The sequence below is a fragment of the Electrophorus electricus genome, chromosome 26 (assembly GCF_041902795.1).
Source record: "Electrophorus electricus isolate QZ-2024a chromosome 26, ASM4190279v1, whole genome shotgun sequence".
Classification (NCBI taxonomy): domain Eukaryota; kingdom Metazoa; phylum Chordata; class Actinopteri; order Gymnotiformes; family Gymnotidae; genus Electrophorus; species Electrophorus electricus.
In genome coordinates, this window is record NC_137522.1 from 3,865,332 (window position 1) to 3,889,861 (window position 24,530).

The 24,530-nt window shown below is 41.3% G+C and overlaps 3 protein-coding genes across 8 annotated transcripts; 1 reads left to right on the forward strand and 2 right to left on the reverse strand.

Annotated features, from left to right (window-relative positions):
* Positions 1-3,806, reverse strand: zgpat (zinc finger, CCCH-type with G patch domain). The gene is made up of 7 exons (XM_081708261.1): positions 3,370-3,806; positions 2,568-3,169; positions 2,179-2,312; positions 1,846-2,010; positions 1,538-1,663; positions 1,014-1,416; positions 1-920 (listed from the first exon to the last, which is right to left on the reverse strand). Exons 2-7 carry the CDS (start codon positions 3,134-3,136, stop codon positions 782-784), a joined length of 1,536 nt encoding a protein of 511 aa, XP_081564387.1. The 5' UTR covers positions 3,137-3,169; positions 3,370-3,806; the 3' UTR covers positions 1-781.
* A 152-nt stretch (positions 3,807-3,958) lies between these two features.
* Positions 3,959-14,996, reverse strand: rtel1 (regulator of telomere elongation helicase 1). Of its 5 annotated transcripts, none has more exons than XM_027006872.3 (33): positions 14,683-14,996; positions 14,330-14,528; positions 13,986-14,079; positions 13,733-13,814; positions 13,567-13,627; positions 13,295-13,370; positions 13,019-13,103; positions 12,862-12,927; positions 12,427-12,580; positions 12,299-12,337; positions 12,111-12,189; positions 11,871-11,968; positions 11,722-11,777; positions 11,537-11,608; positions 11,275-11,356; positions 9,276-9,408; positions 9,088-9,201; positions 8,673-8,713; positions 8,454-8,539; positions 8,095-8,172; positions 7,824-7,901; positions 7,594-7,740; positions 7,291-7,406; positions 7,016-7,139; positions 6,674-6,851; positions 6,344-6,498; positions 6,130-6,225; positions 5,773-5,968; positions 5,221-5,358; positions 5,020-5,121; positions 4,704-4,916; positions 4,452-4,574; positions 3,959-4,179 (listed from the first exon to the last, which is right to left on the reverse strand). In XM_027006872.3, exons 1-33 carry the CDS (start codon positions 14,782-14,784, stop codon positions 4,106-4,108), a joined length of 3,537 nt encoding a protein of 1,178 aa, XP_026862673.2. In that variant the 5' UTR covers positions 14,785-14,996; the 3' UTR covers positions 3,959-4,105. The 5 variants fall into 5 exon arrangements, with proteins under 5 accessions (XP_026862673.2, XP_081564385.1, XP_081564382.1 ...); XM_081708259.1 differs by having other exon boundaries at positions 4,452-4,553; positions 4,833-4,916; positions 8,442-8,539; XM_081708256.1 differs by having other exon boundaries at positions 8,442-8,539.
* Positions 14,997-16,756: 1,760 nt separating this feature from the next.
* txlng (taxilin gamma) lies at positions 16,757-24,390 on the forward strand. 2 transcript variants are annotated; one of them, XM_027006873.3, is made up of 9 exons: positions 16,757-16,967; positions 18,434-18,692; positions 18,919-19,010; positions 19,267-19,437; positions 19,843-20,037; positions 20,201-20,320; positions 20,693-20,860; positions 21,015-21,110; positions 21,418-24,390. In XM_027006873.3, the coding sequence occupies exons 1-9, from the start codon at positions 16,917-16,919 to the stop codon at positions 21,721-21,723; spliced, it is 1,458 nt and encodes a 485-aa protein (XP_026862674.2). In that variant the 5' UTR covers positions 16,757-16,916; the 3' UTR covers positions 21,724-24,390. The 2 variants fall into 2 exon arrangements, with proteins under 2 accessions (XP_026862674.2, XP_081564264.1); XM_081708138.1 differs by lacking the exon at positions 16,757-16,967 and adding an exon at positions 16,995-17,341.
* The last annotated feature ends 140 nt before the right edge of the window (positions 24,391-24,530 follow it).

Genomic DNA, 24,530 nt, shown 5'->3' on the forward strand with positions numbered 1-24,530 from the left:
TAGGGTGATACTGAATATATTAAGGACAGAGTCCAAAGGAATGGACATGCCACTTTAAAGATGCCTGACATTTCACTGTAAGACAATATAAAACAATATGTGTGTGGCTGAGCTGAATACCTGGAGCTGTTTTGAAAATCTAAATAATTTAAACCACACACAGAGGAGGAAAACAAGTCTCAGCATCGTGTTTTCTCCAGCATTAAGTGCTGCTTATTCATTAGCCTAATGTACCCTGCTCTGTCTTCCTGGGAGGAAGTTATAAAGCACATTAATAACACAACAGAGTGCACAAACATAGACCATGATTTCTGGGCTACAGAACATTAAGAATGCAACTCTTCCACCTGCTGTTTCCATCATCTCCAACTCCGTTGCCGCTACTCAACCTACAAACTTCACTGTCAGTGTGCATGAGTGAGCAAATGGTGAAAAGAACACAATTTAATAACTTTAAGTAAACTCATGAGAAGTGATCTATCTCATGTCCTGGTCCAAGGGATGAAGATGAAGAGAGACTTTGAAATGGTAAAAAAGTTCTAAGAAGAATGCTGGAAAAACAATTTTAAAGAACAAAACTTTTTATATAGTTTAGAACATCATCCTGGCTACCGTAAAAAGCCATTTGCACAGTTGCTTTGTTTCTCTTCTGGAGGAGTTGATGTTAATACAACGTCCCAAATTAGCCACATCTGCCAAGCTTCACTGTTTCAAAAAGACCTTAACCAAACATTATTACAAAAAAGGCTTAAGGTTAATATTTGTACTCCCATGTGCGAGATCAGAATTCGGTCATTTTCTTGTGTGTATTGGCTTTGTACTGAGCTCTCTGGATTGACTGCTCTTGAGTCCTCAGTTGCTGCAGAAGCTTACGAGATGCCGAGAGCTTCTCCTCTAAACGGCTCAGTACGGTGGCATCCCTGAGGAGGGAGAGAGAGAGAAAACACGTTTCAGAAGATGAGAACACACAGAGCTGTGGGAATAACAGGGCACGGAGCGAGAGCCTAGTCTACCTCCCGTTTCGCCTGTTCAGAGACTCAGTGAGCTGCTGGATCTCTCGTTCCACCTGGCTCACTCTCTCAGCTGTCTGAAAGAGCTGAACGTTCAGGGAGCGCTTAGTGCCCTTTCCGCCCTGGTAGGCCTCCACCCCACGACCCGAGGAGCTAGCTGAAGGAGCTGGAACACCCCCAGTGGCGTCTCCCAGCTTAGAGTTCAAGAAGTCAAACACGTTGGGCCTTGACGACGTGGAAGTTTGCTTCCTCTTCGTCTTCCGTTTGCCCAAGGCTGGGTTCTCTTTGGTGATGGCGGCCCGAGTCTTGCGCAGAGTCACCTCAGCGCACTGGTCCAGCGAGCGGCCTTTCGGGAGCACGACAGCCTGCACAGGCTCCACTCGGCCCGATAGTGTTTTCCCCAAACCTACAGAGATGCATGCAAGCCTGAAAACCTGGCCAGATAACACTGAACTGCTGCCAAAATAAAAATGTTAACACCTTGCATAATTCTAATGGTGTTGCGTGGTCCCGATGGAGTTCACTACCTTTCCCTAACTCATAGCCCATCTTCAGCAAGAGCTTGGAGCCTATGCCTCGGGTATGTGCTTCCCAGCCGCAGAACTCAGAGCTGTTTACCTGGGGCGTGTCCTCCTCTTTATAGGAACTAAAAACTGGAGAGAAAAAGAAAACAAGCCATGCCTCAGCTTATTAATGACAAAACATTATAAAGTAAATGCCTGATAAAAGCCAAAAGAGGCAGTCCTGTGCATCTGTAATGGTGACTTTAGGAATGAAAACAATCTTGCTCATAAATCCTCTGGGGGAACTTTACTGTGTGAAGCTAAAGACAAACCTTTAGCATAACCCGTGTAACACTGCTCAGGGTCGTCTTCTGAGTCAGAGGAGGAAGAAGAGGACTCGTCCTGCCGCAAAGGAGGCATAATACTGTCGGCCTCCAGGACAGCTTCCTTCAGGAGCAATGAATCAAATTTCACTGTGTAGACACCACCCTCGATTCCTGGCAACAGTAATGGGACAAATGTTTCAACATTCAAAACCAACAAAAAAAAAGGCTTGACCTTCTAGAAGATACAAACATGAGGAAAAAAGAAAACATGGAATCATGGGGGGAAAAATTTTACAGTGAAATAAATTAAATCTGGACAGAATGAATGAGGAATTGCACCTGTGATTTTGGCAGGATACCATATGCCATCTTCATGCTTAGCTAAGCACGAGGACCCCTCCTGCAAGTTTGAAAGGTCTGCTTCAAGAAAGTTCCTCAGCTCAGATGCACACACCACTGCGCCATGAGAGTACCTGAGGAGCACCAAATACACATACACAACTGTCTTATCAGTGCTGTGCTCCGATAACAATCAAAACCACCACCAATAAAGAGGAAACATTCTTAAAAATCCAGACAACAGTATATTTTCAGCAAAAATAAAGCAACTAATTAAAAACAAAAACCCAGATGCCACTGCCCTTGGCCATATTAAAATATTAAATATAAAAATGAAAAATGACTATTAGGTTAAAACAAGTTCAGATCCTTCAAAGGGATTTAAGCACCTGCAGGAGTCCATGAAACGGCACTTCCCCTCCAGGAAATAAGTGCAGGGCTTCATGGCTTTGTGTGTTGGGTGTAGGTAAAGCACTCTCACTCTAGCTTCCTCCCCATCCGGCTCCTCTGAGCACACTACCATGGCATTGTGATACTCGAGAGTCCCCCATGACGTGCGGTAAGGAGCTTGTACTTTAGTGCCACTTATATCTTCTTCCTCGTCATCATCATCCTCATCATCAGGCTTAGGGCTCCGCGTTACCTCCCCAGTACCCTCAGACACCTCAGCGTAGAAGGCAGCAAACTCGTCGTCTAAAGTGACGTCCTTGGTCTGCTCTTGGCTGTCAGCTGGTGCACTCTGGTGTGTCTCAGGATCCTCAAGAGAAGCCAGCAGCTGGCTCTTTTTCACAGACACCAGGCTGGACTTTGTGAGTTCAATGAGCTGTGACAGGTCCTCCTTCAAGGTGAGGAGGTCCGTTTGCTCTGATGAGCTCAGGCCGCAGGCCAGTGCGGCCTCCACCTGCTGCAGCTGAGCGTTGTAGGTTTCGATGGCTTGTTCCAGAGTGCCTTCATCCATGGTAAGAACCTATAACAGCAGGCGTCTACACGCCTACAGAAATATGTGAATGATGTAAAAAGTGTCTTCTTTTCAGTAAAAGATCTTCAATTTAGTAGCCAAGTTGAATAGAAGTACGGACAAAATACATCTTTGCCGTGTGCAACTACGACATATCTGACTGGGAAAGATAAGCCAGTGGTGAGACGTTTGAATCAGTCCCTGGATTTAATATCTTTGTCTAAATCATTTACCTTTTCTGGTCTTTTTTTTTTTTTTTTTGAGATTTGATTAAATCAGGCGGCTGCCTTCCTACTATCGCATCTCATATCATGGGCAATACGATATCTAGCGACTGTGTTGGACTCTCAGATAACAACCTCGTCCTACCATGAAAGGCAGTATGCAGCTGAGACGCAGCTCGTAGCTAACGCTAGCTGGTTAGCTAAACAAAACGCGCAAGTTAATACTGGTTTGATAGCCGGTCTAGCTAACCGCTAACAAAATCTGTCTACAAATCTTTTAGTCTGTTGTCATTCAAAAACGTCTGATATGATTTCATTACGACTCGGTATTTTGGTCTTCCAGTTCCTGGGTACAGTCCCTGGGTTCGTACGGTTGTTGTTTGTTTTGTTTTTTTCGTGTTTTGCTCTTCTTTAAAATGTCTTAACTCCTCTGTGGATAGCAAATATAAAAGCACAGTGAACTATGACTTTCGTGACGTGAAAAGGGAAGTTGACGAGCAGAAACAAATAAGAGTCCTTTGCGCTTTCTTTTCAATGCGTATTACACCCTGCACAGTTCATCTTGGTGATTAAAAAATTGTACAAAAATACTGTGTGCTTATTTAAATATAGTTCGTTTTATTAAAACACAGTCTCACACAATGTTTTAATTGTTCTTCTCAAGTGTCAACCATGGTCCATGTGGCTATAAAACATGTAAAAAATGTGCTCTGCTTCACAAGAGGGACCAAAGGAATCCGGATGGCTAATGGGACTTCTCTGGGAAGGAGAAGAAAGATGATATCTTGCTTTGTGATGTTCCTGCAGAGAGCTGTGAAGCTGAAGAAAATAATATAAAAGAGAGCGTAATAATACATTACATTTACATTATTAAAATATTAAAACATTCAAATTAGGAACAATAAATATTTTTCTTCACTTTTCAGTCCGGCATATCTATTTCAAAACCTTTTAAATCTAAATGATGCAGTCTGGAATCTCTGAAATCTAGAAAACACATGATTTAAAGGAATAATGATTTGAACATGAAAGGGATTAGCAAAGCCATGCGTACATTGCTGGAGACGGCGTGAATATGAGCTGAAGTCTACCTGACACTGGGCGACTGGAAACTTCATCTGAATCCTGGCAAGTCACCGAGGTGCTCCCAGTCAATGAGTTTAACATCTCTGAGAACTGCTGCCTGTGGTGTGCTGGAATGAACACAACTAATCCTAAAAAGGATTTTAAAAAGGGAAAAAGTTTTTAACTAGTTAGGTTTTTACATTGCTCTATATAAATATAGTAATGAACATCAAAAGGTTGCTTTACTGCATCACAAAGACAGGTGTAGAGGAACTCACGTCTGAGAAGGACAATGTCTTCATCTCGTTCCGTCAACAGCCCCACAACTGTTGACACCATCTGTTCATAATTATTTGTTTTCTTGTATGTCTGCAATGCTACAAACAGCTGATTGGTTTTTTCAGTACCAATGGCCTTCTTTAAATCAGACACCAGGGACGTACTGAACTGGCTGCCTTTGCCTGACTGCTGGGGCGTCTGGTCTGTCATTCCTGGAAATGAACACAGACTTATAGAGCAAATATTACACATTTCATATCTTCATAAATATTTAATAAATTCATCCAAAAATGAAAGGGTTTGGGCCACACTTACTATTACACAGATTGTGAGTTCCCAAATGAGATCCACCTTGATTCAGTTGTTTGCTTGCATCTAGCTGTTTGCTGTGGCTCATCTCAGCAGTCTCCACTTTGGCTGAAAGTAAAGATTGTGTTGGCTTGAACAAGTAGGCAGTCATCCGTTTTCCTCAACAGTTCCATCACTGGCTGGTTGTTAATGTTGAGTAGGTGTTACCCGTTTGCTGCAACAGCATCTCCCTCTCCTCCCGAGAGAGTGAGTGTTCAACCTTGTAGCCACAGCCTTGGCCTGTAAGGAGCCGACACCTCTCGTCATACGGCTTCTTGTGGTGCGGCCGAATAAACTGGTAGAGCCCTGGGGAAACCCAGACAGGACCTTTTGAGTATTTGGCTCAGAACGAACACTGCAGATGTTCATCTGAATGTTATTTCTGTATAAGAATAGTGATCATTTCCATCACTGTTATATCCTGCAACATACTGTGTGTCTGAGAAATGAACTCAGTTTGAAAGTTTACTTTTGTAAGCACGGTGTTGCACACAGTGTGTGGGGGGGGGGAGCATGTTTCACATACAAATACTTTTATCAAATTAATCACTGAGGTGACCAAGCAAGATTTACATTTACTGCCCCACCCTTACGTTCACTTTGAACATGAACCCAGGCTTAATGAAACCTGCCAATTACTTTGCAGAAGCTTGAGGTCTGTGTGCACACGTTTGTTTTCACTGGTGCTGTGTTTGGACACATCTGCACTCTTGGACGCACCTCGAAGCAGGCTGTGCGTGTTGGGGTCCTGTGTGAGGAGGCCCTCTGCTTTCAGCAGAAGGCTGTCAAGGTCATCGGTGGCCTTGTACACCTGGAGCCCATGCATGATCCGTGTGAAGCTCTCCTGACTCAAGCACCTCTTCAGCTCCAGCATGAAGGATTTGCCTCTGTCCGTTGCAGTCGTCTCGACAGCACCCTGAAATGAACAGCAGGGGGGAGATATACAATTGCTACGATCAGGAGGAATGAGCATGAAAAAAACCCAAAACACATCACTTCAGCACTTCAATAACGCATCTCTGTAATGCAGTCATGCACTAAATACGATCATTGAAATGGGTAAGGAAAACCAGTTACCCGGTCTTGGACTACTTTGATTTTGCGTTTCCCACCCCTACATTCATCATCCATGCGCTTCTCATGTTGTAGAGAAAGTGTGGACAGGCGGTTGGCCTGGGACACAAAAGAAAACTGTGGGTCAAGATGGCCAAAGGTAAAAATACTAACATTTAAAACCTTCCTGTTGATTCTGACCACTGTTTTCCACCAATTTTAATCCTATTCCTCTCACCCTCTCTTCTCCAACCAGGGTGTCAGTGTCTTCTGGCCTGGCTGTACTGCTGTCCAGGGCATCGAGCAGGCTCAGGGGCTTCTTCTTGCTGGAGCTCATCTCCATTTCATATTGGACACAAAGCCTGGCTGACCCATCTACCTCACAGTGCTCCTCTGTATGGACCATATAATAAACAAAAACAAAAACAACAACAACTTTATTCATCTTTATTTATGTAGTTCTATTCAAATTGCTTTAATATTTCAAGACAAACCCGTGTTCGACTGAGTTCACTTGGCCTTTAATGTGGTTTTTGGTTTGTCTGAAAGCGCTGAGAAGTGCGTTCACCTAGTCTCCTCCTCTTCAAACTGGGCACATGAGAGTCCAGCACTCTGGCTTTCTGAGCGGAGCTGCTTTGCTGGGCCCCTGCGGCCAGCCCAATGCCCCCTGCACTGCCCCGACCGTCGTCAGCTGCTGGCTCACCCCTGCCTCCTGTCCCTTTCACCTTCTTTTGTGGTACTGGCCTCTAATGTGTGAAACAAAGCCAGAGAAACCAAAGAACATTGAAAAAAAATAAATAAATAATCAGTGTCTGGCATAAATGTAGGACGCCAAGGACGTCCATGGCCTGAGCAAGGAATGCACACGTGAACCAGATGGTGGACAGTCTTAAAACCATAAACTACTCACAAGCTTCTGGGCAACACGGAAGAACTGTGCAGCGTCCCGGACCACAGTGCCGAAGTTATCGTATATCCTTACGTAAGGCTTTACCCAAGAGGGGAGCTGGGCTCGTACTTCTGTACCTTTGAACCTAGATTAAGCACCCAATCAAACAGATGCTAATGAACAGCTATGCTTATGAACATGACAAAAGCACCAACAAAAGTATGAGAAACCTATTGATGTTTTGAATCAATCTCAGATTAAGAATGATCATGGGAAAATCAGAAATGGGTCCTGACCTATGGTCACAGAGGAAGATGGCCCCGTAATCATCACGGTGACGGATCACCCTGCCAATAGCTTGATTCACAGCACGTGTGGCCTGCTGCCTGTACCACTCCTGCCCGGACAGATACTACACACACACACACAGACGGTGGTTATCACGTCCGAAATGCAAAATGTGTGCGTCAGTGTGTGTGAGTAAAGTGTAAAGAATAACACAGAGACAGATAATAGAGTTCCACACTAAAAGCCTCCCCCCCACCCGCATTCTAACAGGGACGAACGAACCAAACGATTTCTACAAAGGAAGCCACTACCTTCACACCACTGGTTTTGGTCCTACACATTTCGTCCAAATACTGCATCTTCAGCACCACACGGGCGTCCATGCGGGGAGGGAACGGAAGGCCGGTGATGACCACCCCGCGCCCTAAAGTGTCTGCAAAGTCCAGACCTTCACTGGCCTGCAGAGTACACAGGGAAACCAGCTTCCAACAGGGTGCAGGTCAACACAAGACAGAGCTCAGCTGCAGGAATCTTGTCTTACCTTTCCTCTACATACAGCAAAGAAGCTCCCTCCATTTGACACCGAGTCATTCACCTTTTCATAAAAAGCATCAATCACCTGGAAGAACAAGGCCACTCGAAGTTAGGCCTGACAGCACTGCTGGTGTAGAACATGACCTAACTGAGCTGCATTATAGATGGATTCATTTCAAGAACCTTTGGGGAAAAAAAAGCATGCAACTGCATCTCTGAGTGTACAAACAGTAAAGCCAAAAACCTTACCAATAACTGAGGCACTGCAAAGAACGTACCTCCGTAAACGTTCCTTTTCCTCTGGGCTCAACGTACATGGGCTTCATATTCTCAATGCGCTCCGCATGGCCGTTAGCCTATCCAAGTCGGGCAAAGAACACGATTCAAGCTGGATGGATTTTTCTTGCTGTTCTCTGTGATCTAACCATATCAGTATTTAACAAAGGCTCTTCAAGATGAAGATAAAATACAATAAAACTGTGAACAGCATGTCTATTTCACCTTTCCAAGAGGACAATTATGAGCCATTTACCATTAATCAATGGTTATCTAGTTATAATAACTCCCCCCCCCCCCCATTATAAGTGTTTTTATTTCATTCAGGCATTGTTTTTTGGTCACTGACTGCATGATGTACCCTCCAGAATTCCAGGGTCTTGTCCAGTACAGGATATGAGGGGAAGAATACCAGCAGTCCATCAGGAACCACTCGACTCAGATTAACTGCAAACGAAAAGAAGTGATTCACTACAAGAGATTTACTGCAAATGAAATATTTGCATTTTCATTTCGAATACTGGAAGCATGTAGGGGTGAGTGGTAGAACTGTCTCATTAAAGCCTGCCTGATCTCTTACCAATTGTGTTTCCTAAGGATGCCATGTTCTCAGGAACAAACCTTCACAAACAGAAAGCCAAACACAGTGTGGTTACTCAATTTGCATTTATAACACTCATTATCTTCTTCAATTAGCATAATAAGCATCCTCTTTGCACCAAGGGAGCAGCATTGCAAAAAAAAAAAAAGAAAAAAAAAAAAGAAAAAAAAGAAAAAAAAGAAAAGCACAAAACAAGAAGACCAGGAGCAGGACACCATGGCTGAGCCGTCTTCTCCTCAGAGCAGAATCTGAGGCGAACATGACAGGGGAGACAAGCTGTTGTAATATTAATGCAGAAAATCCACCCAGGTGGGACAGCCAAAGCTGATGTAACGTGGGGAAACTCCACAGCAAGCTGCCCTCTTAACGACCCGTCCGGGGAAGTCAGGCCCACCTCCTGTCGAAAGCAGCGCTCAGCTGCACGCCATCCGGACCCTTGTCCACGATGCTGACGAAGATCTGGTCCTGCCCGATGACATGGGGGTTCTCCAGACACACAGGGAAGGGGCTATAGAGGAAAGGGCTGAGAGTGAGGGTGAGCTTCAGCTGCAGATGTGTGGATGCAAGAAGAGAGGAACCTACATCTGCATCTCGCACGTGAAGGACGAGAGCGGGGAGAGCGTGCCGCTGGTCAGGATGATGCAGCGTACATCCTGCCTGAGCAGCTCCTGCATGCTGAAGCCCGGACAGAAGCACCAGTAGCTGAGTACGTTGCCTAAAGGTACGCACACGTAGCACATACGTGCACAAACACACACAGGGCACGCACACAGCACGCGCACATAGCGTGTACAAGGATGAGTGTACACACCCGCACAAGAACATATAGACAGTCACACACGCAAATGACACACAGAAAAAGTACAACCTGTAAACAACTGAACCACAGTGCTAACAATTCTGGACAGTAACTTGACAATAGTCCTGCATGTTGTCTCTTTTCTTCAGCACATTTTGGTTAAAATCTTCAGAACACTGGACATGAACGAAACCATGACATTAAGGTAATTTCAGAACAAGAGGCAACTTTGTGCAGTTTCCCCATATTCAGAGGGCTATAAAGTAATTACACAAGTTAAAATGAATCTTAAATATAAATGTCATGTTTGGTACTTGGTAATACTCTGCAGGCAATAACTACCTGAAATCTAAGGGCCAAACACTTTACCATACAGTGGGTATCTTCCTCAGCAATGTGTCTCCTGTGTACTGGGAGCTACTGTATAACCAAAGACAAGTGCCTTGTATGTGTGAACAAACTTGGTCATTAAGCCTTATTCTGAATCTTTGACAGTACTGTAAAGACTGGTTCAGGCCACATCTGCAGTGGTCCTAAAAAAGACACTCCATGAATAATGATTACAGATTTTCAGACAAAGTCACAAACAAGGTCTCAAACAATGGGGCGGGATAGTTAACAGGAAGTAGTAATATGGGGTGGGAAAAAAAAAAAAAAGAATGACTTTTGCATGTCCTGGTCCTCAAACGTTCATCTCTTCACAGCAATGGTCACTCTAGCTTCGTCCTGTTCCAAGTCACCTTCATGCCTCACACTGGCAAGAGGCATGTCTGGATGTTTGCTTTTCTTTGACTCTTCCAAAGAGCCAGTGACTCCACTTCAGTTGGGTGAAATCTCAGAATTGATAATGCCAGATGACTGAGTCGGTCAAGAACCTTCTTGCAGCGAAAAATTGCATGGTTGGTTTATGATGAATCACAGCAAGATAAAGTAACATCCACTGAATAATGGGATGTGTCACTGTGCTTCACAGATGTGATGGTGGGCTTTCGCTCATGACCATCTCTTTTTTTTGTTTCCACATTTTCCTCCTTCTACCACTTCCGGTCCTTCTTCATTTCTTGTGCACATAAGGCTTAACAGGCATTTGAAGGTGTTTTCTAGCACACTGGCCTTTCCTGTTCTTGAGGCTTGGCACTGGAGGTCATTCTTGTGCACTCTTCTCATTAGGGAACGGTAAAATGTGCTGCAGACATTTTCTTGGATCGCTTGAAAAATCAATTAGTCAAAGCTGCTGTGAAGCACACAAGATTTCCAGAGAAACAGGACGTCCTTCATAAGCTGTGTGCTGCAGTACTCCCTGGAATTTTCTTCAGATATATGTGCTCCCATTTCATAGGTCCATATAGAATTGGATAACTGGCTGCTCAGCTGATTCTTGACCAGTACTGTGTCACTACACCATGACTTGATTCACAAGAGAGCCAACAAAATGTCTGCAGGTGATACAAATTCTGCATCTAGTATCTGTTGTATCTTAGAATGGGTACCAAAAAAGTGCTAATGATGACAACCATAAGGCTGAAGAATATTAATAAGCCCATCTGGCTCATGGTCAAAAACAGGTCAAAATCATAAGAATGATATAAACCAAATACATACAGATGCAAATACTCTCAAATCCTTTCAATGTGCTGGAGTAGAGAGCCAACACCACAAAAATAATGCCACTGTCCTCTTGCAAAATGCACTTTACTTTGAAATACATAAAAATTCACCTTCATTGTGAAGTTTTGGTTAGTTGCTATATGTCTCACTAGAAGGTCTGTCTGAGATATATACCTTGTTTCTTTGTAGAAGAGGATGCCCATACATCAGCATTCTGTTTTTTCTTAAAACTGCTGGTGTCTGGATGAATATGTACCTGAGAGAAAGAGTTTCAGGCTGAGATCAGGACTATGTGCACGCTAAGAAATACACACACAGCTCATGGATTTAAGCAAGCATAGTAATATCATAATTAACTGCTACTTTAAAGCTTTTCTGATAATGCAGAGAGCCTTTTACAGATCTATATGTAAACACACTAGTATATATGACAGACCTTAAATTGTTGTGTACTGCCCTGCTTGTGCAGTCGCATATTGCCCTCTGCTGGTTCAACTGCAAACACCAACTGATAACGCAAAAAATAAAATAAAATAAATATTTGTTAATAACATTGTAATTGTACATCCCAACAAGTTTACACTTGTAAAAAAAAGAACCAATATGTCAGCAAATACCTACTTGCAAAATATCTGCAATTTTCTGTAGTCCAGTGGTATTGAGGAAGATACCAGGCCCTAAGTTCATTGGTTTCACAAAGAGTTATTTTCTGTTCCAGGACTGTAATATAACAGTTGTGTAACCTGGTCCATGCCTGCTTTAATACCTACTTCCTGCCAAATATCCCGTGATCTGTTCCAGTGCCTCCACAATCGCGGTGTTGGTGTCATAGTTCACGTGTGCCTTTTCGAAAAGTTCATAAATGAAGCTACAACAAAATAGAACAATTCTTTAGACGTTTAAAAAGGCTGAATAAGACCTGAAATTTACTACTACTACTACAACAACAACAACAACAACAACATCATTAATATCAATACTGAGATGATTGTGAGTGAAACACAACATACCTGCCAGGCTTAGTAATCCCCTGGCTATTTGAGGGCATCTCAAAACTATTTATGGCAAGCTCCAGGTCCACTAAAATTTCTGCAAGATCAGAATATGTTACAAAGTTTGATACCATTAAAACACACAGTCACATTGTTAAATTACACCACAATAATCAATTTAACAACACAAAAGAGATGTTTCTTACGTTTTATTTTAGCAATGGTTGAGATGTCCAGTTTTAGTCCTATAGGAAATAAAGAAACATCTTCACCCAGTGAAGCTAAACTTAATAGAAAAAGACATTTATAAAGCACTGTATAGTATGAGACCAACCTGAGCTTAGGGACTCAACATTGAACTCGTCAGCAGATTCTCCTTTTGTGAGATCTGAGGCCTGCTCTCTCAACAATTTGTCCACAGCATCGATGGCTGATGTTAAATCATACGGAGTCAGGTCAAAAGAGGTAGACTCCTCACACATTTTCTCCTATAAAAATGACATTCACTTCAGTTAAGATTATTGTAAATTAATTTCATTATTCTTATAGCATCATAACCACAATAGATGCTGAGGCAAGACAAGACCTCAAATATTCCCAAATACTCAGACAATTTTGCCCCATCAACCCCAACCATACATGCTCCTCCCACATTCACCCCCTTCCAATGTTTATCACATTGATGAGACTTTGGCATAAATGGCATGAAAACCAAAGATTGGCCACACAGTCACTTCTCCAGCCTTTCAAATAAATAACCATTCCTCACCACATTGTGTGCCTCATCAAATATGATAACGGCTCCTTTAAGCTCTATGTTGTGTGCTCGGCGACTCTAAAAAGCAAGGTCAGTTCATTATAATTCAGACACTGGACAGGTGCTGCAATGCATTACAATGTGCTTTTCTCTTATGAAAGAGCCTCACCTTTAGATCAAGGAGATAGTTGTAAGGCATGAATATCAGGTCTGCATGTTGCTTCAGAGAGCGCGACAAATAATATGGACATACTCTGAAGGAAAAACATTTTTAGCTTAGTAGCAAGCATACCTCTCATCAAGTTTTTAGTAAAGATATAAATGAATGCAATTCCTTTCCTAATTCTTTCACTAATGTTCACGTCACAGCACCTACATTTATGACTCCTTGGCGGTCACTGCGATTTTGGTCTAAAGGCAAATACACAAATGGGGAGGTCCATACCTTTCCTTCTTGCCAGTTTTTACAAGATCTTCAATATCCAGGATAGAGTTCATGATATCTTTATCAGTGCTCTTCTCTAAATTTAGCATCATGCAAGGACAAACAAAAATAAACAGACAATACTACAAAACATTAGCATTGTTAGAAACAATGTTCACAAGATCTTACAGAAAGTTTCATTGACCCTGTCAGACTAGCATTGAATGCAAGTGATATGATTTTTATCCCTATACCTCTTAAACTGTTAACCCACAATAAAATATGGTTCATACCATCAACATTGTTATAGAAGACACAAGAACGAGATGATACTTTAGCTCGGCACATATGGACCTGAAAGGAAAGAATACAATGCATTTGTTAAACCAAATTACATTTGAATACAAGAGGCCTGTACACTCCAGTAACCGGATGTCATGATAAATTTGCAGTAACTACCTTGATATGGTTGCTTTCCTGCCTCATTACATCTTGGTGGATGCATAGCTGTTCTCTGGAGCCTAAAACACAGATCTTTGGCCTGTAAATCAGATCAAGACAATAAGTAAAATAGGAGTACAACAAGGATTCACAAACAGCTATACTTTACAAGCTCAACTGATACTAAATATGTTTAATGTATGCAGAAAACAATAGTTGGCTTCTGAAAGCCATTAGATTAAAACTTCTCATATCACTTTAAAACACCAACCTATAGGATGTGTTCTTCAGTTCACTGATGACCTGTGTCAGCTGAGAATGTGTCCTGGATGCATAGATGATTTTGGGGATGTCTGTGTAATATGCTGATTGGATGACATAGGAGACCATGCGTATTTAACCAACTCAATTCTCATGCACTATTCACAAACACTAGGCTGTGTATTTTGATTCCAGACCCATCCCATCCCATTATAAGATTTTTTTTAATGCCATGCACAAGATTAGATTACCCACTGTATTCAATCTTAAATAAACAGTTTAAGCCACAGTAACTATTATATAAAACCTGTATATCATAATTTAGAAACTTCAAATATCCAGTGCTATTCATACCTGGTATGTCCCCGTCCGTAGCTGCTGTTCCCCAAGATGACAGCAGCCTGTCAGGGAAAAGTTCCGCACCTCCCATTTTTTCTGCAATCTTACGGGCTGATATCGAGTCTTTGAAATACTCCCTCCAACCAAGCGTTGCACAGAGCAGGCAGAGGGTTTTGCCTGTGCCTGTTGGGCTTTCGAGAACTCCATTTACTTTCTACAACGTGCAAAGAACACAGACTTAAGAAGAATAGAAGTGGTCACCAAGTTCACCCAACTAACTTTGTATTCTAACTATCCAAGTTAACCATTCTCTCTTAATATAGAAGATCGACATAAGGAACTATAATAGAAACCCAAACGGCACTTACGTTTTGCAGGCACTCAATCACTTTATTCATATAATCCTTCTGACAGGGATATGGAGTAAATGGAAACTCCACAGTGATTCCTCTAAGGGTGAGGGGAGGCATCCTCAAATATATTTACTACAATTAAAAACTACTGACTCATCTAGCAACGCAAATTTACTTAACTAAAGATCGTCATCGACGTAAATAATAACCATAATAACTTCGTTTTCTTAAAATGCCACTGAAACCTAAAATATCCGATAATAACAAACCCACATTCTAGTCACCGTCCCTCCAGTGTCCCTATCGCGCCATATTGCTTTGTCGTCTTCCTTTAGCTTTACTGTTAGCGAAATGCGTTCATGGTTAACCCACTACTACCACCTGCAGGTCATACAGCTCAAGTACACATACGACGTCTCATGTCCTCATCTGATATTGATAATGCATTTCAAAAATATGACAGTGAATGGTATATTTACAACTAATCAACTCATTGTGAAAATCAGGGTAATGACCAGTAGGACCACATGGCTGTTATGGCTTTAATCTTCCATATTCCTCTATATTCAATTTGTTACTTATTTGATACCGGTCCCAAGACAAGTAACAACTTAGATATTTCACTGTTAGTGTTCCTCTGCCATCTCCTCAATTTCACACAGGACTGACCACTTCAAACGTGATGTTTGCTATGTTATCAGGGGTGTTGTGAAAGACCCCACACACCCCTCACATGAACTGTTCACCCTTTTGCCATCTGGAAGAAGGTACCGCAGCATCCAGTCCTGCACCTCCAGACTGTGCAACAGCTTCTTCCCAGAAGCCATTAGCCTCCTGAACTCTGGCTAACTCCAATTCCAATTCAGATTCCAAAATGGGCACTTTTATACATGCTTATAGACAGTCACACACACACACACACACACACACACACACACACACACACACACACACACACACGTACGTACGTACATACATACATACATACATACATACATACATACATACATATCTATACACACACTCACACATTGTTTTGCATCGGACTAGTGCTGAAGTCAAACCTTACACAAATAAACTATGCACTCCTGTTGCAGTCTTGCACATTATCCTACTTGCTGCTAGAGTACTGTACTAAACCAGCACTGTACTCTGAACTGTTCTGGCTGCTACCGGTGTCTGCAACGTTCAGGATAGCATGTCACTGATTGCTATGCACAACTCGCTTTACATATGCCCAGTACTGTGTACTGTACTAAATTGCACTGTCTACTTATTTTGTATTTGTCCTGTCCTGTATTTATTATTGTTTATTTAATGTTTATTTAATGACATTTTGCACTATATTGGACTGTTTGCACTTGTGTAGCATGTTGTCTGTTGCACTGTTGTTTTTGTGTTGCACCATGGTCCTGGAGGAACATTGTCTCGTTTTTGTTGTGTACTTGTATATAGCTGAAATGACAATAAAACCTCTTGAACTTGAACTTGTTGTTATACACTGCAGTCAGCACAACCTCAAGAATTTCTATTTGTGAATGCAAGTCTTCCAAAACCTATTAAGACATCCTAATCAGACAGAGTAGGTTCCTACTACTAGGTTTTGGTGGTTTGCATCCTCACTGATTTAGAGTCTGTTCTCTCCTGTCCATGTAACTATATTCCTGTTATTAATCTTGATGTGTGTGGCTGTGAAAGCCAACATATGACAAAGCCGATTATAGACCAGCATTCTAGCTCTATAAAGCACAAGTATGACCAATTCCAACAAAAGGGTAAGTCTACATGTAGTCTAAGAGACATTTATAAACAAGGAAATAGGTGTCAAAATCTAAAAGAAAACTAACAAACAAACAAAAAAACGATGCTCTAGGTTTATGTGTAAGTGCACTCTAAAAAGCTCCGAGATCAACCAAAAAGGTATGTGCTATCGTCTAATTTATTACATTTATCTAATGTATTAAAATGGCCATTAACGTTAAGGTGTCATTTTGTTAAGTTGCATTTAAAAATACACTGACACCTGTGGACAGGTGTGAATATACACTTTAACCGCATGCAGCGATACGGCATTGCAATTGTTTTTAATGCTACAACGAGACAGGGAATACTTGTACAGCGGGTCAATAAGCGCACATTATAAAAGTTAAATATCTTTTAAAATCTCGTTTTAGAGGTCCGAGAAGCCGAGCATTTTCCTTCTCCGTCGCGTTTATTTTTCTTTATTTTTTTCGGTGTGTCGTCACAACATGGCGACTTGCTCAGGCGCCAGGGTCGATTTAAACCCCGAAAACACCCAGGTACGGTAGTCTCACGATGCAGGACTGGTTTTATTCTAATTAATAGTTTCTGCAGTGCGTTTCCTTTGTATGTGGCACGTCTCTAATATGAATCCCAAAAACCACTGTGGTTGAAAACATTGAGTATAACGTGGGAAGTGCGAGATCTTTCACACTCATTATTTACGAAGGAAGTAGCTAACGCTAAGCTATCCAACCGAGCTCGCTAGCGGAATACAAGACTACAATTAAACACATTCTTTTTTAAATATCAAAATCAGAATCGTGATTATCATGTCTTGTTGTGTTGATAATGCTCTGGGGAGTTTTCTTTATACCGTAGACAGGAACCAACCCAGCTAGCCTCTTTGAACTTGGCCTGGGGGGATACTGAGGTACAAACATGGCTATCGCTATGCTAGCGTTAACCTGCCGACTTCTGCAGTGTCGTAATATTGTATTCCAGTTAATGTGTAAAATGTGCCTTTTGATTGGAGTAAGTGGCTTGATATTTTTAACGTTAGTGTTTTATTTCACACCAGCTGTTTAAAGTTAATTTTATCACGATTCCAAGTTTTATCAAGATTCCACTTAGCTAACGCTAGTTGACCAAGCGTATTCTGTAAAACTGCTGAATAAAACTACTACTACTAAAACAAAGTTCTTCTCTCATTCGTGGCGAACATGGTGCTGTTTAGCTCCTTTTAAAGGTTTACGTGTTTCACACACTTGGTCGTTCGTATTCATTTGGCGTCCAACAGCCGTGCACATGTGGGTCCTCTTAAGATTAAATGTTGTTCTCAATTTGAATGAGTAAAGTTAAACTCTGTACAATATTTTCATTAGCTCCAGATTGCCAGTTGTCGTTTTGCCTTATATTTACTCTTTTGAGCTAGGTTAGCCAGCCGTCTACATTCACATGTGGCGGATATTACTGCTGTTGGTGTTGCTGTACAACACGTGGTAGTCCTTTCCGCTGTTTGTCGCTTCACTCAACACGTTTGTTCATGGATCGCTTGGACTTGGATGAAGACCTGCTCAGGAGTAAAATAAAAAAAATAAAAAAAATCCTCTTAGCAGTGAAACATACCCCGTGTAAAAAACAAAACAAAAAACAACTCGTTATACACGCTACAGAAAGCGCCTATTGAAGTTTTTTATTTTATGTTCCAAACACTATTAACCAAACTTTCATCTAGTGTTTTTTGTTTTTGTTTGTTTGTTTGTTTGTTTGTTTGTTTTGTCATAGATTCAACATAATTGGTCTAAAAAAAAAAAACTAAAGAGGGGTTCTTCAAGCAGTCTCTGCTGTCAGTGTTAAATAATGCATGAATATGTTGCATGTCTTTACAGATTTCCTTCCCGTTTGTTAATAACAGAAGAGAAATATGATTCAGTAACACAGTCTAAGCCTGTCTTAATTGAACATGAGCATAAATGATTATTCAAGGCCTTCTCATAAGTCTTGTTTACTTTTTCTCCACCAGTACGGGACTAAAACCATGGAGACTACTTCTGTGTGTGGAATAGAAGCAGGCCCACGTGGAGTTGTAGATGGTAGCAGTTCCCCTCCAGACATGGGTACCCCTTCCCGGGATAACCTTGGGGAGTTTGGGGAGCTGGGTAACATATGCTGCAGTGAAGGGGTAAGAGGAGAGACACCTGGGAGAGAAGATTGTCAACTTGACCCCCTTGAAAGTGAACTGGACCCAAGCAGTGATCAGAACAAGGAGCAAAGCATGTTTGGTGTGTGGTGTTATGGATAACTCTTGTCATTATGTAATCATTAGCTGGTCCACATTGGAATAAAAAAAGTTCTGCCTAAGTGTGATTGAGCTCTTTAGATGTCAAGGACACATGTAAGATTTGTTTTTAATTCATTGTTGGTCACTGTGATTTGTTGCTGTTCCAAACTCACCTCAAGAGCACTTCCTCATATGTATTATCTAATACCCTTCTTCTGTTGCTGTAGGGAAAGAGGTCCTGCTTTTGATGCAGGCCCTCCACACCTTAGCTACTCCAGAGGAGAAACTTGCTGCTCTTTGCAAGAAGTATGCTGATCTGGTAAGAGTCTGTGGCTTGTGAGATGATCCTGTAGTCTTATTTAGTCTTATAAATATAGTAATATTTATAAATGTGTGCATAAACTACACTGTGGCTTACACCCGAGATATCTAATGTATGAGGTTGAAGGATGGGTGTAGAAGTATGTACTTATCTGTGGGCATGAAGTTATATATAACTAACTACAGTAATAGCAATAGCTATGGCTCCACACATTTGTTCATTTGAAACATAATGCAGACTCATGTTTTGAAAGCTGGAAGAGAGCCGTAATATGCAGAAGCAAGTAAAGACACTGCAAAAGAAGCAGACTCAGGTGCTCAAAGAGAAGATTCACCTGCAGAGTGAACACAGCAAGGCCATTCTGGCTCGGAGTAAGCTGGAGAGCCTTTGCCGGGAGCTCCAGCGGCACAACAAGACCCTAAAGGTACAGTGCAGTGTATTGGCTTGGGGCAGTGGTAGCTCAGTGGTTAAGGTACCCGACTTGTAATTGGAAGGTTGCTGCTTCAAGCCAAGTTGGCACTGTTGAGCCCCTGAGCAAGGCCCTTGACCCTCAATTGCTCAAGTTGTACTCAGTCATAATTTTAAGTCATTTTGTATAAAAAGCGTCAGCTAAATGCCATAAATGTAAATGCCTTGTTTTCATGTTTCATTCCTGATTCTAGATGACTAGTTCACCCTTTTTAACTGAATTAAAGCAAAGGTTATACTTAGTGAACACTCAGTCATTTTAAGTAGAAAGGGCTGTTTGTCTCTCTCATGGCTAACAAAATTGTCTTCTGTAGTGCAGCTGTTACTAAGTCTATTCTACCCTTCCTGTTTTGTTTGGCAGGAGGAGAATGCACAGAGGTTCAGAGAATATGAGGAGAGGCGTAAGGAAGCTACGCTTCATTTCCAGATGACGCTCAACGAGATCGAAGCGCAGATGGAGCAGCACAACACTCACAACACCAAGCTGAGGCAAGAGAACATGGAGCTGGCTGAGAAACTCAAGAAACTCATTGACCAGTACGAACTGCGTGAGGAGGTGAGGAGGTTAAACTCAAAGTGGTGAAGCATTCGGCTTCCCAGGGGCAGTGGCATCCATCAGTGCAAACAGATCCATGTCCTTCGGTGCAAATTAACTGAAGTTGTCTGGAGTGTTTTGTGCTGAGACGGGTCTGAATACAAGCGCTTGTGTTTTTCTTCAGCACATTGACAAGGTGTTCAAGCATAAGGAGCTGCAGCAGCAGCTGGTTGATGCCAAACTCCAGAGGACAGCTGAGCTGATGAGGGAGGTGGAGGAGAAGCAGCAGCGAGAACGAGAGTTGGTGAGGGACATAGCACAGGCACACTGGTCCACCTCCAGCATTAGTTTCTGTTTGGACAACCCTGATCTTCATGAGTGCAAAGTAAGAGGAGAGAACCTGGGTGCTGTTCATGCAGTAGTTATACATAACAGCAGTTATACACTGGTGTTAGTGCTAAACCCACAGAGGGATGACTCACATTGTACAGGTAAGCAGACATCAGTGGAAATGTTTTAAATTGCTGTGACAGGCTGTGTCATTTGCCATGTGCTGCAGCCTATCGGGAATTAATCTTAAGCATCCAAGCCGCATTAATGTTGATCATCGCGTTTTTAGATGGCAGCACATCCCTGTCAGTCGATAATGCGTTATTTGGTCTCCTGTCATTTTCAGCTTCTCAAAGATGCGACAGAATCGAGGCATAAATGTGAGATGATGAAGGAGCAGGAACTTCAGCTGAAGCAGCAACTCACCCTTTACATGGACAAATTTGAGGAATTCCAGACGACCCTGGCCAAGAGCAATGAAGTGTTCACCTCTTTCAGACAGGAGATGGAGAAGGTCAGTAGCTGCACAGCAATCTCTAGAATTCTGAATTCCCTCACACAGTTGTGGAAAGGTGGTGGTCTGTTTTTGTCTCTTTTTAAAAAATTTTTTAAAGCTTTACTCAAGTGACATCTCCAGGTCTGACTTTCCCCTGCTCTGTTATATACAGATGACCAAGAAAATCAAGAAGCTGGAGAAGGAGACAACACTTTGGAGGACTAAATGGGAGGCCAACAACCAGACTTTACTGCAGATGGCTGAGGAGGTGGGAATACTACAAAGAATACTTTTTACAAGTCTAGTAATATTTAGACTAGACTATGGCATTTAGTTGACACTTTTATCTGAAGCAACTTACAATTATGACTGAATTGAGGGTTAAGGGCCTTGCCTAGGGCCCAACAGGGGCAGCTTGGTGGTGGTGGGGCTTGAACTGATAACCTTCTGATTTCTAGCCCAGTAATTTAACCACTGTGTTACCATTGCCCTACTTTTGGTTAGATTTGGGAATGTTGAAATCCAATTCTTTTAAAGTTCATTTTTAAACTACTATTTAACACCCCATTTTGTAGAAAACGGTGCGGGACAAAAATTACAAGGCCCTTCAAGGGAAACTGGAGCGTCTTGAAAAGCTGTGTAGGGCTTTGCAGCAAGAACGTAATGACCTCACCCAGAAACTCGGGGCCCTCCAAGGCCCAGCAAAGGATCCTGCAGAGGAGGGTACGGGGCCTCCTGACCCCCAGCCTGTGGAGCCCCTGAGCCAGCCCACAAACAGTGGGATGGATGGAGAGATGGACTGTTTGGTCCCGGAGACAGAGAGGCTCGGCTTGCAGCCAGACCAAGAGGAGTCATCCAGAAAGCAGCTAGATGACGACTGAGCCAGACCCAATGAGGGACGATTTTTTTGAGGGGGGGTGGGGGGTATATATTTTTGTGAAACAGATATCATAATTGAAGCCTAAACAGATACACATTAGTATGAAAACTACTCTGTGCATTGTGAATTTGGCTTTGTGATGCGCCTTTTTACTTTTTTTCTACAACATCTGTATTTTCGTAGGAAATGGCCCTTTGCTCTAAGGTGGCTACAGCTTTGTTTGTTTGTTTCCCCCTTTTTGCTGTGGTGGCAGATTTATATTTTGATGATAAAATGTAGCTGTTGGATTTGGCCTCTATTGAAATAAATGCAAATGCATTCAGATGCATATAAGGATATTGATATTTTCACACAGCCATATGTAGTTGAATAACTAACTGTGTCCAAGCAATCCAGTCACAGGGCATCCATGAAAGTGAAGGCTTAAGACATCAGCTTATTGCAGTGATCTTAAAATCACAGATGGACATTTGGTTCTAAAGAAAGGCTGCATGACTTTTGTTTTTCAATTTCTCTATCTATAACTGAAATTTATCCTTGCTGAGGAAAAGTCTTAAATATACCATCTAGAGATGTATCTAAATTTTGTAGTTTTTATTTTACTCTGAGACTATATTGCCTGTATCTTTTCTTTCAGTGTGGGATTCTCAGAATTAAGGGCTAGTAGACTTTTAACAAAGCTGCTATCAACAGGTTATGTGAAATGTTGGGACTACTTTGATTCAGTATCAAAGGGTGTCAGAGCCATAGTCTCTGCAAGGCTATTTCTGAATGTGACTGCAGGTTGATTTGTCTAATGCAATTTAAAGCGCTTAAAGAGGGGCATTTTTATTATTCATCGAGAATACTAGCACTGTAAAATTAAGATTCTTTATTTTATGAATGAACAGTACAGAGATTTCCTTTAAAACTTGACAAATCATTAGTAAGTATAGAAAGCTATATGGTGGTAAAAAGTGATCTGCTACACTAGTTGTAACATTGTTAGAATATATTTTATTAATTAACTTTTTTTCACCAAAGTCAAAGCTAAAAATTACTCTGCATTCCCTTGTTTTGTTAAGTCATATGTCCAGCCTTGCGACTAGCAGTTAGGTAGATTTGTGTAAATAACTTAAGTACTAAAATATTGGTGTACATTTACCCTGATTAACACAGTTCGAAGAATTCAAAATGAGGTTGTTGGCCAAATCAACACTGCATCTACATTGTTCTAAACAGTATCTAAAATATTACTTAAGCATCATCAGCAAATGAAAGAAATTGGGGCAGGACAGCAGCAGCAAAAAACAAAACATTTATTTGTTTTTTATTAAGCTGAGTTTGGTCCCTTTTTTCTTTAATGCAAATAATTATTCAATATACATTTTTTATTCTTACATGGTTGAGTACAATTCCAGCACTACATGCAATGTGCTACATTAGTTGCTTTTATTTTCATTATTAAAGAAAATGCACATGTGCATTATTGCACATTACATTTAGTAGACCGATGCACTGCTAATATAGACATATTATAAAATTTAGATCATTCCCATTTGGACTGGATACAAAACCATCTAAACGTCATCCGTGTTTAAGTTTAAAAGGGGCCTTGACATTACTGATATTTTACTGGAAATGCCGAATGTGGGGTTTTTTTTTGTTTTTGTCAGCAATCAGTTGTGTAGTGATAAAAATTAATTCTTTAAAGCATTATACTCAATGCAAATGCTAATGAATAGCTGAGGGCATTGTAGATGTTGCTAATAATGTGAAACTATGGAGAACCGAAATGATGAATGTCACCCATCTTGCCAATTCCAAGCCTAGTTAAGCAGGCTTTTCAGGGCATGTAGCTTTACGTTCCTCTAAAATCCCCTCATTATCATGAACCAGGACAACAGGGTTTTACAACATGGTCCATCAGGTCCCAAAGCCCACATGAACATTCCTTGATTGTTATTTAGTCTAACCAAATACAGTATTCTTTTCTTCTTACTGGACACAAATTAAATATGATTGTTCTATTGACAGTACGTTTGAAATATGGCTCAGGGTGCAGTGTATCCAGGAAATTAATCACAATTTACTAATTTTTTGTCACTAAGACAAGGACTTTGTTTAATTTGTGAATTGGTAAATAATATATGGGCCACTACATGAAAAAGTAAATCACGAGTCAAACTAGGGTAGATACAGTCTCTCACATCTTATGGTGTGCTTCATGCAGCCATTGCTTGAATTTTTAAAATGTGAATGTTTATCATCTCATGCTAATCTATTACATAATGTGACTACACCAAGGAAATGTAACTTGTGCTTCTCCTAATAAGTTAGAATCTGACCTAAACCTAGCAAGCTGTGAGACATCAGCAATGCTTTCATTAACTTTTTTTTTTGGCTCCAAAAATGTTTATCTTGTGAACAAACTGTATTGGTTTGATTTGGAATTGACCAGAAAATTTAGTTTGGGTTTGGTACTGTTCTCATTTTTCTTAATTTATTTGGTAGTGTCCCAGTTTGATTCTCAGGTTATGCAAGAAATCTACCTCTGCAGGTAAGACTAACTGTGAAAGAGCCTAAAGTCAGCAATGCTTTCTTCCTTTAACTGAAACTCTGTCCCTTCTAAGATTGTATTCTGTTCATGTAGTCCTGTCTTGCTTTTCAATAAAATGTTTTGTAGATCTTTTTTTGTTAAACATGATTTCATAGACATTTCAGTCTGTCTGATGTAGTTTACATCTATACCTTAAAGTGTAATATATTAACCCATCACTACAAATTAAGAAAAAAATGTAACCATAATGTATTAAACTGCAAAGTTGA

Excerpts from the sequence above, each read along its gene's own strand:
- txlng (XM_027006873.3), top strand. The coding sequence starts at position 16,917 with ATGGCGACTTGCTCAGGCGCCAGGGTCGATTTAAACCCCGAAAACACC. Across the intron at positions 16,968-18,433 it reads TAAACCCCGAAAACACCCAG|TACGGGACTAAAACCATGGA; the intron begins GTACGGTAGTCT and ends TTTCTCCACCAG. Across the intron at positions 21,111-21,417 it reads TACTGCAGATGGCTGAGGAG|AAAACGGTGCGGGACAAAAA; the intron begins GTGGGAATACTA and ends CCCATTTTGTAG.
- rtel1 (XM_081708256.1), bottom strand. The coding sequence starts at position 14,784 with ATGCCTCCCCTCACCCTTAGAGGAATCACTGTGGAGTTTCCATTTACT. Across the intron at positions 13,371-13,566 it reads CTTCTATAACAATGTTGATG|AGAAGAGCACTGATAAAGAT; the intron begins GTATGAACCATA and ends TGCTAAATTTAG. Across the intron at positions 4,917-5,019 it reads AACTCACAATCTGTGTAATA|GAATGACAGACCAGACGCCC; the intron begins GTAAGTGTGGCC and ends GTTCATTTCCAG.
- zgpat (XM_081708261.1), bottom strand. The coding sequence starts at position 3,136 with ATGGATGAAGGCACTCTGGAACAAGCCATCGAAACCTACAACGCTCAG. Across the intron at positions 2,011-2,178 it reads GTATCCTGCCAAAATCACAG|GAATCGAGGGTGGTGTCTAC; the intron begins GTGCAATTCCTC and ends TACTGTTGCCAG. Across the intron at positions 1,417-1,537 it reads GGGCTATGAGTTAGGGAAAG|GTTTGGGGAAAACACTATCG; the intron begins GTAGTGAACTCC and ends GCATCTCTGTAG.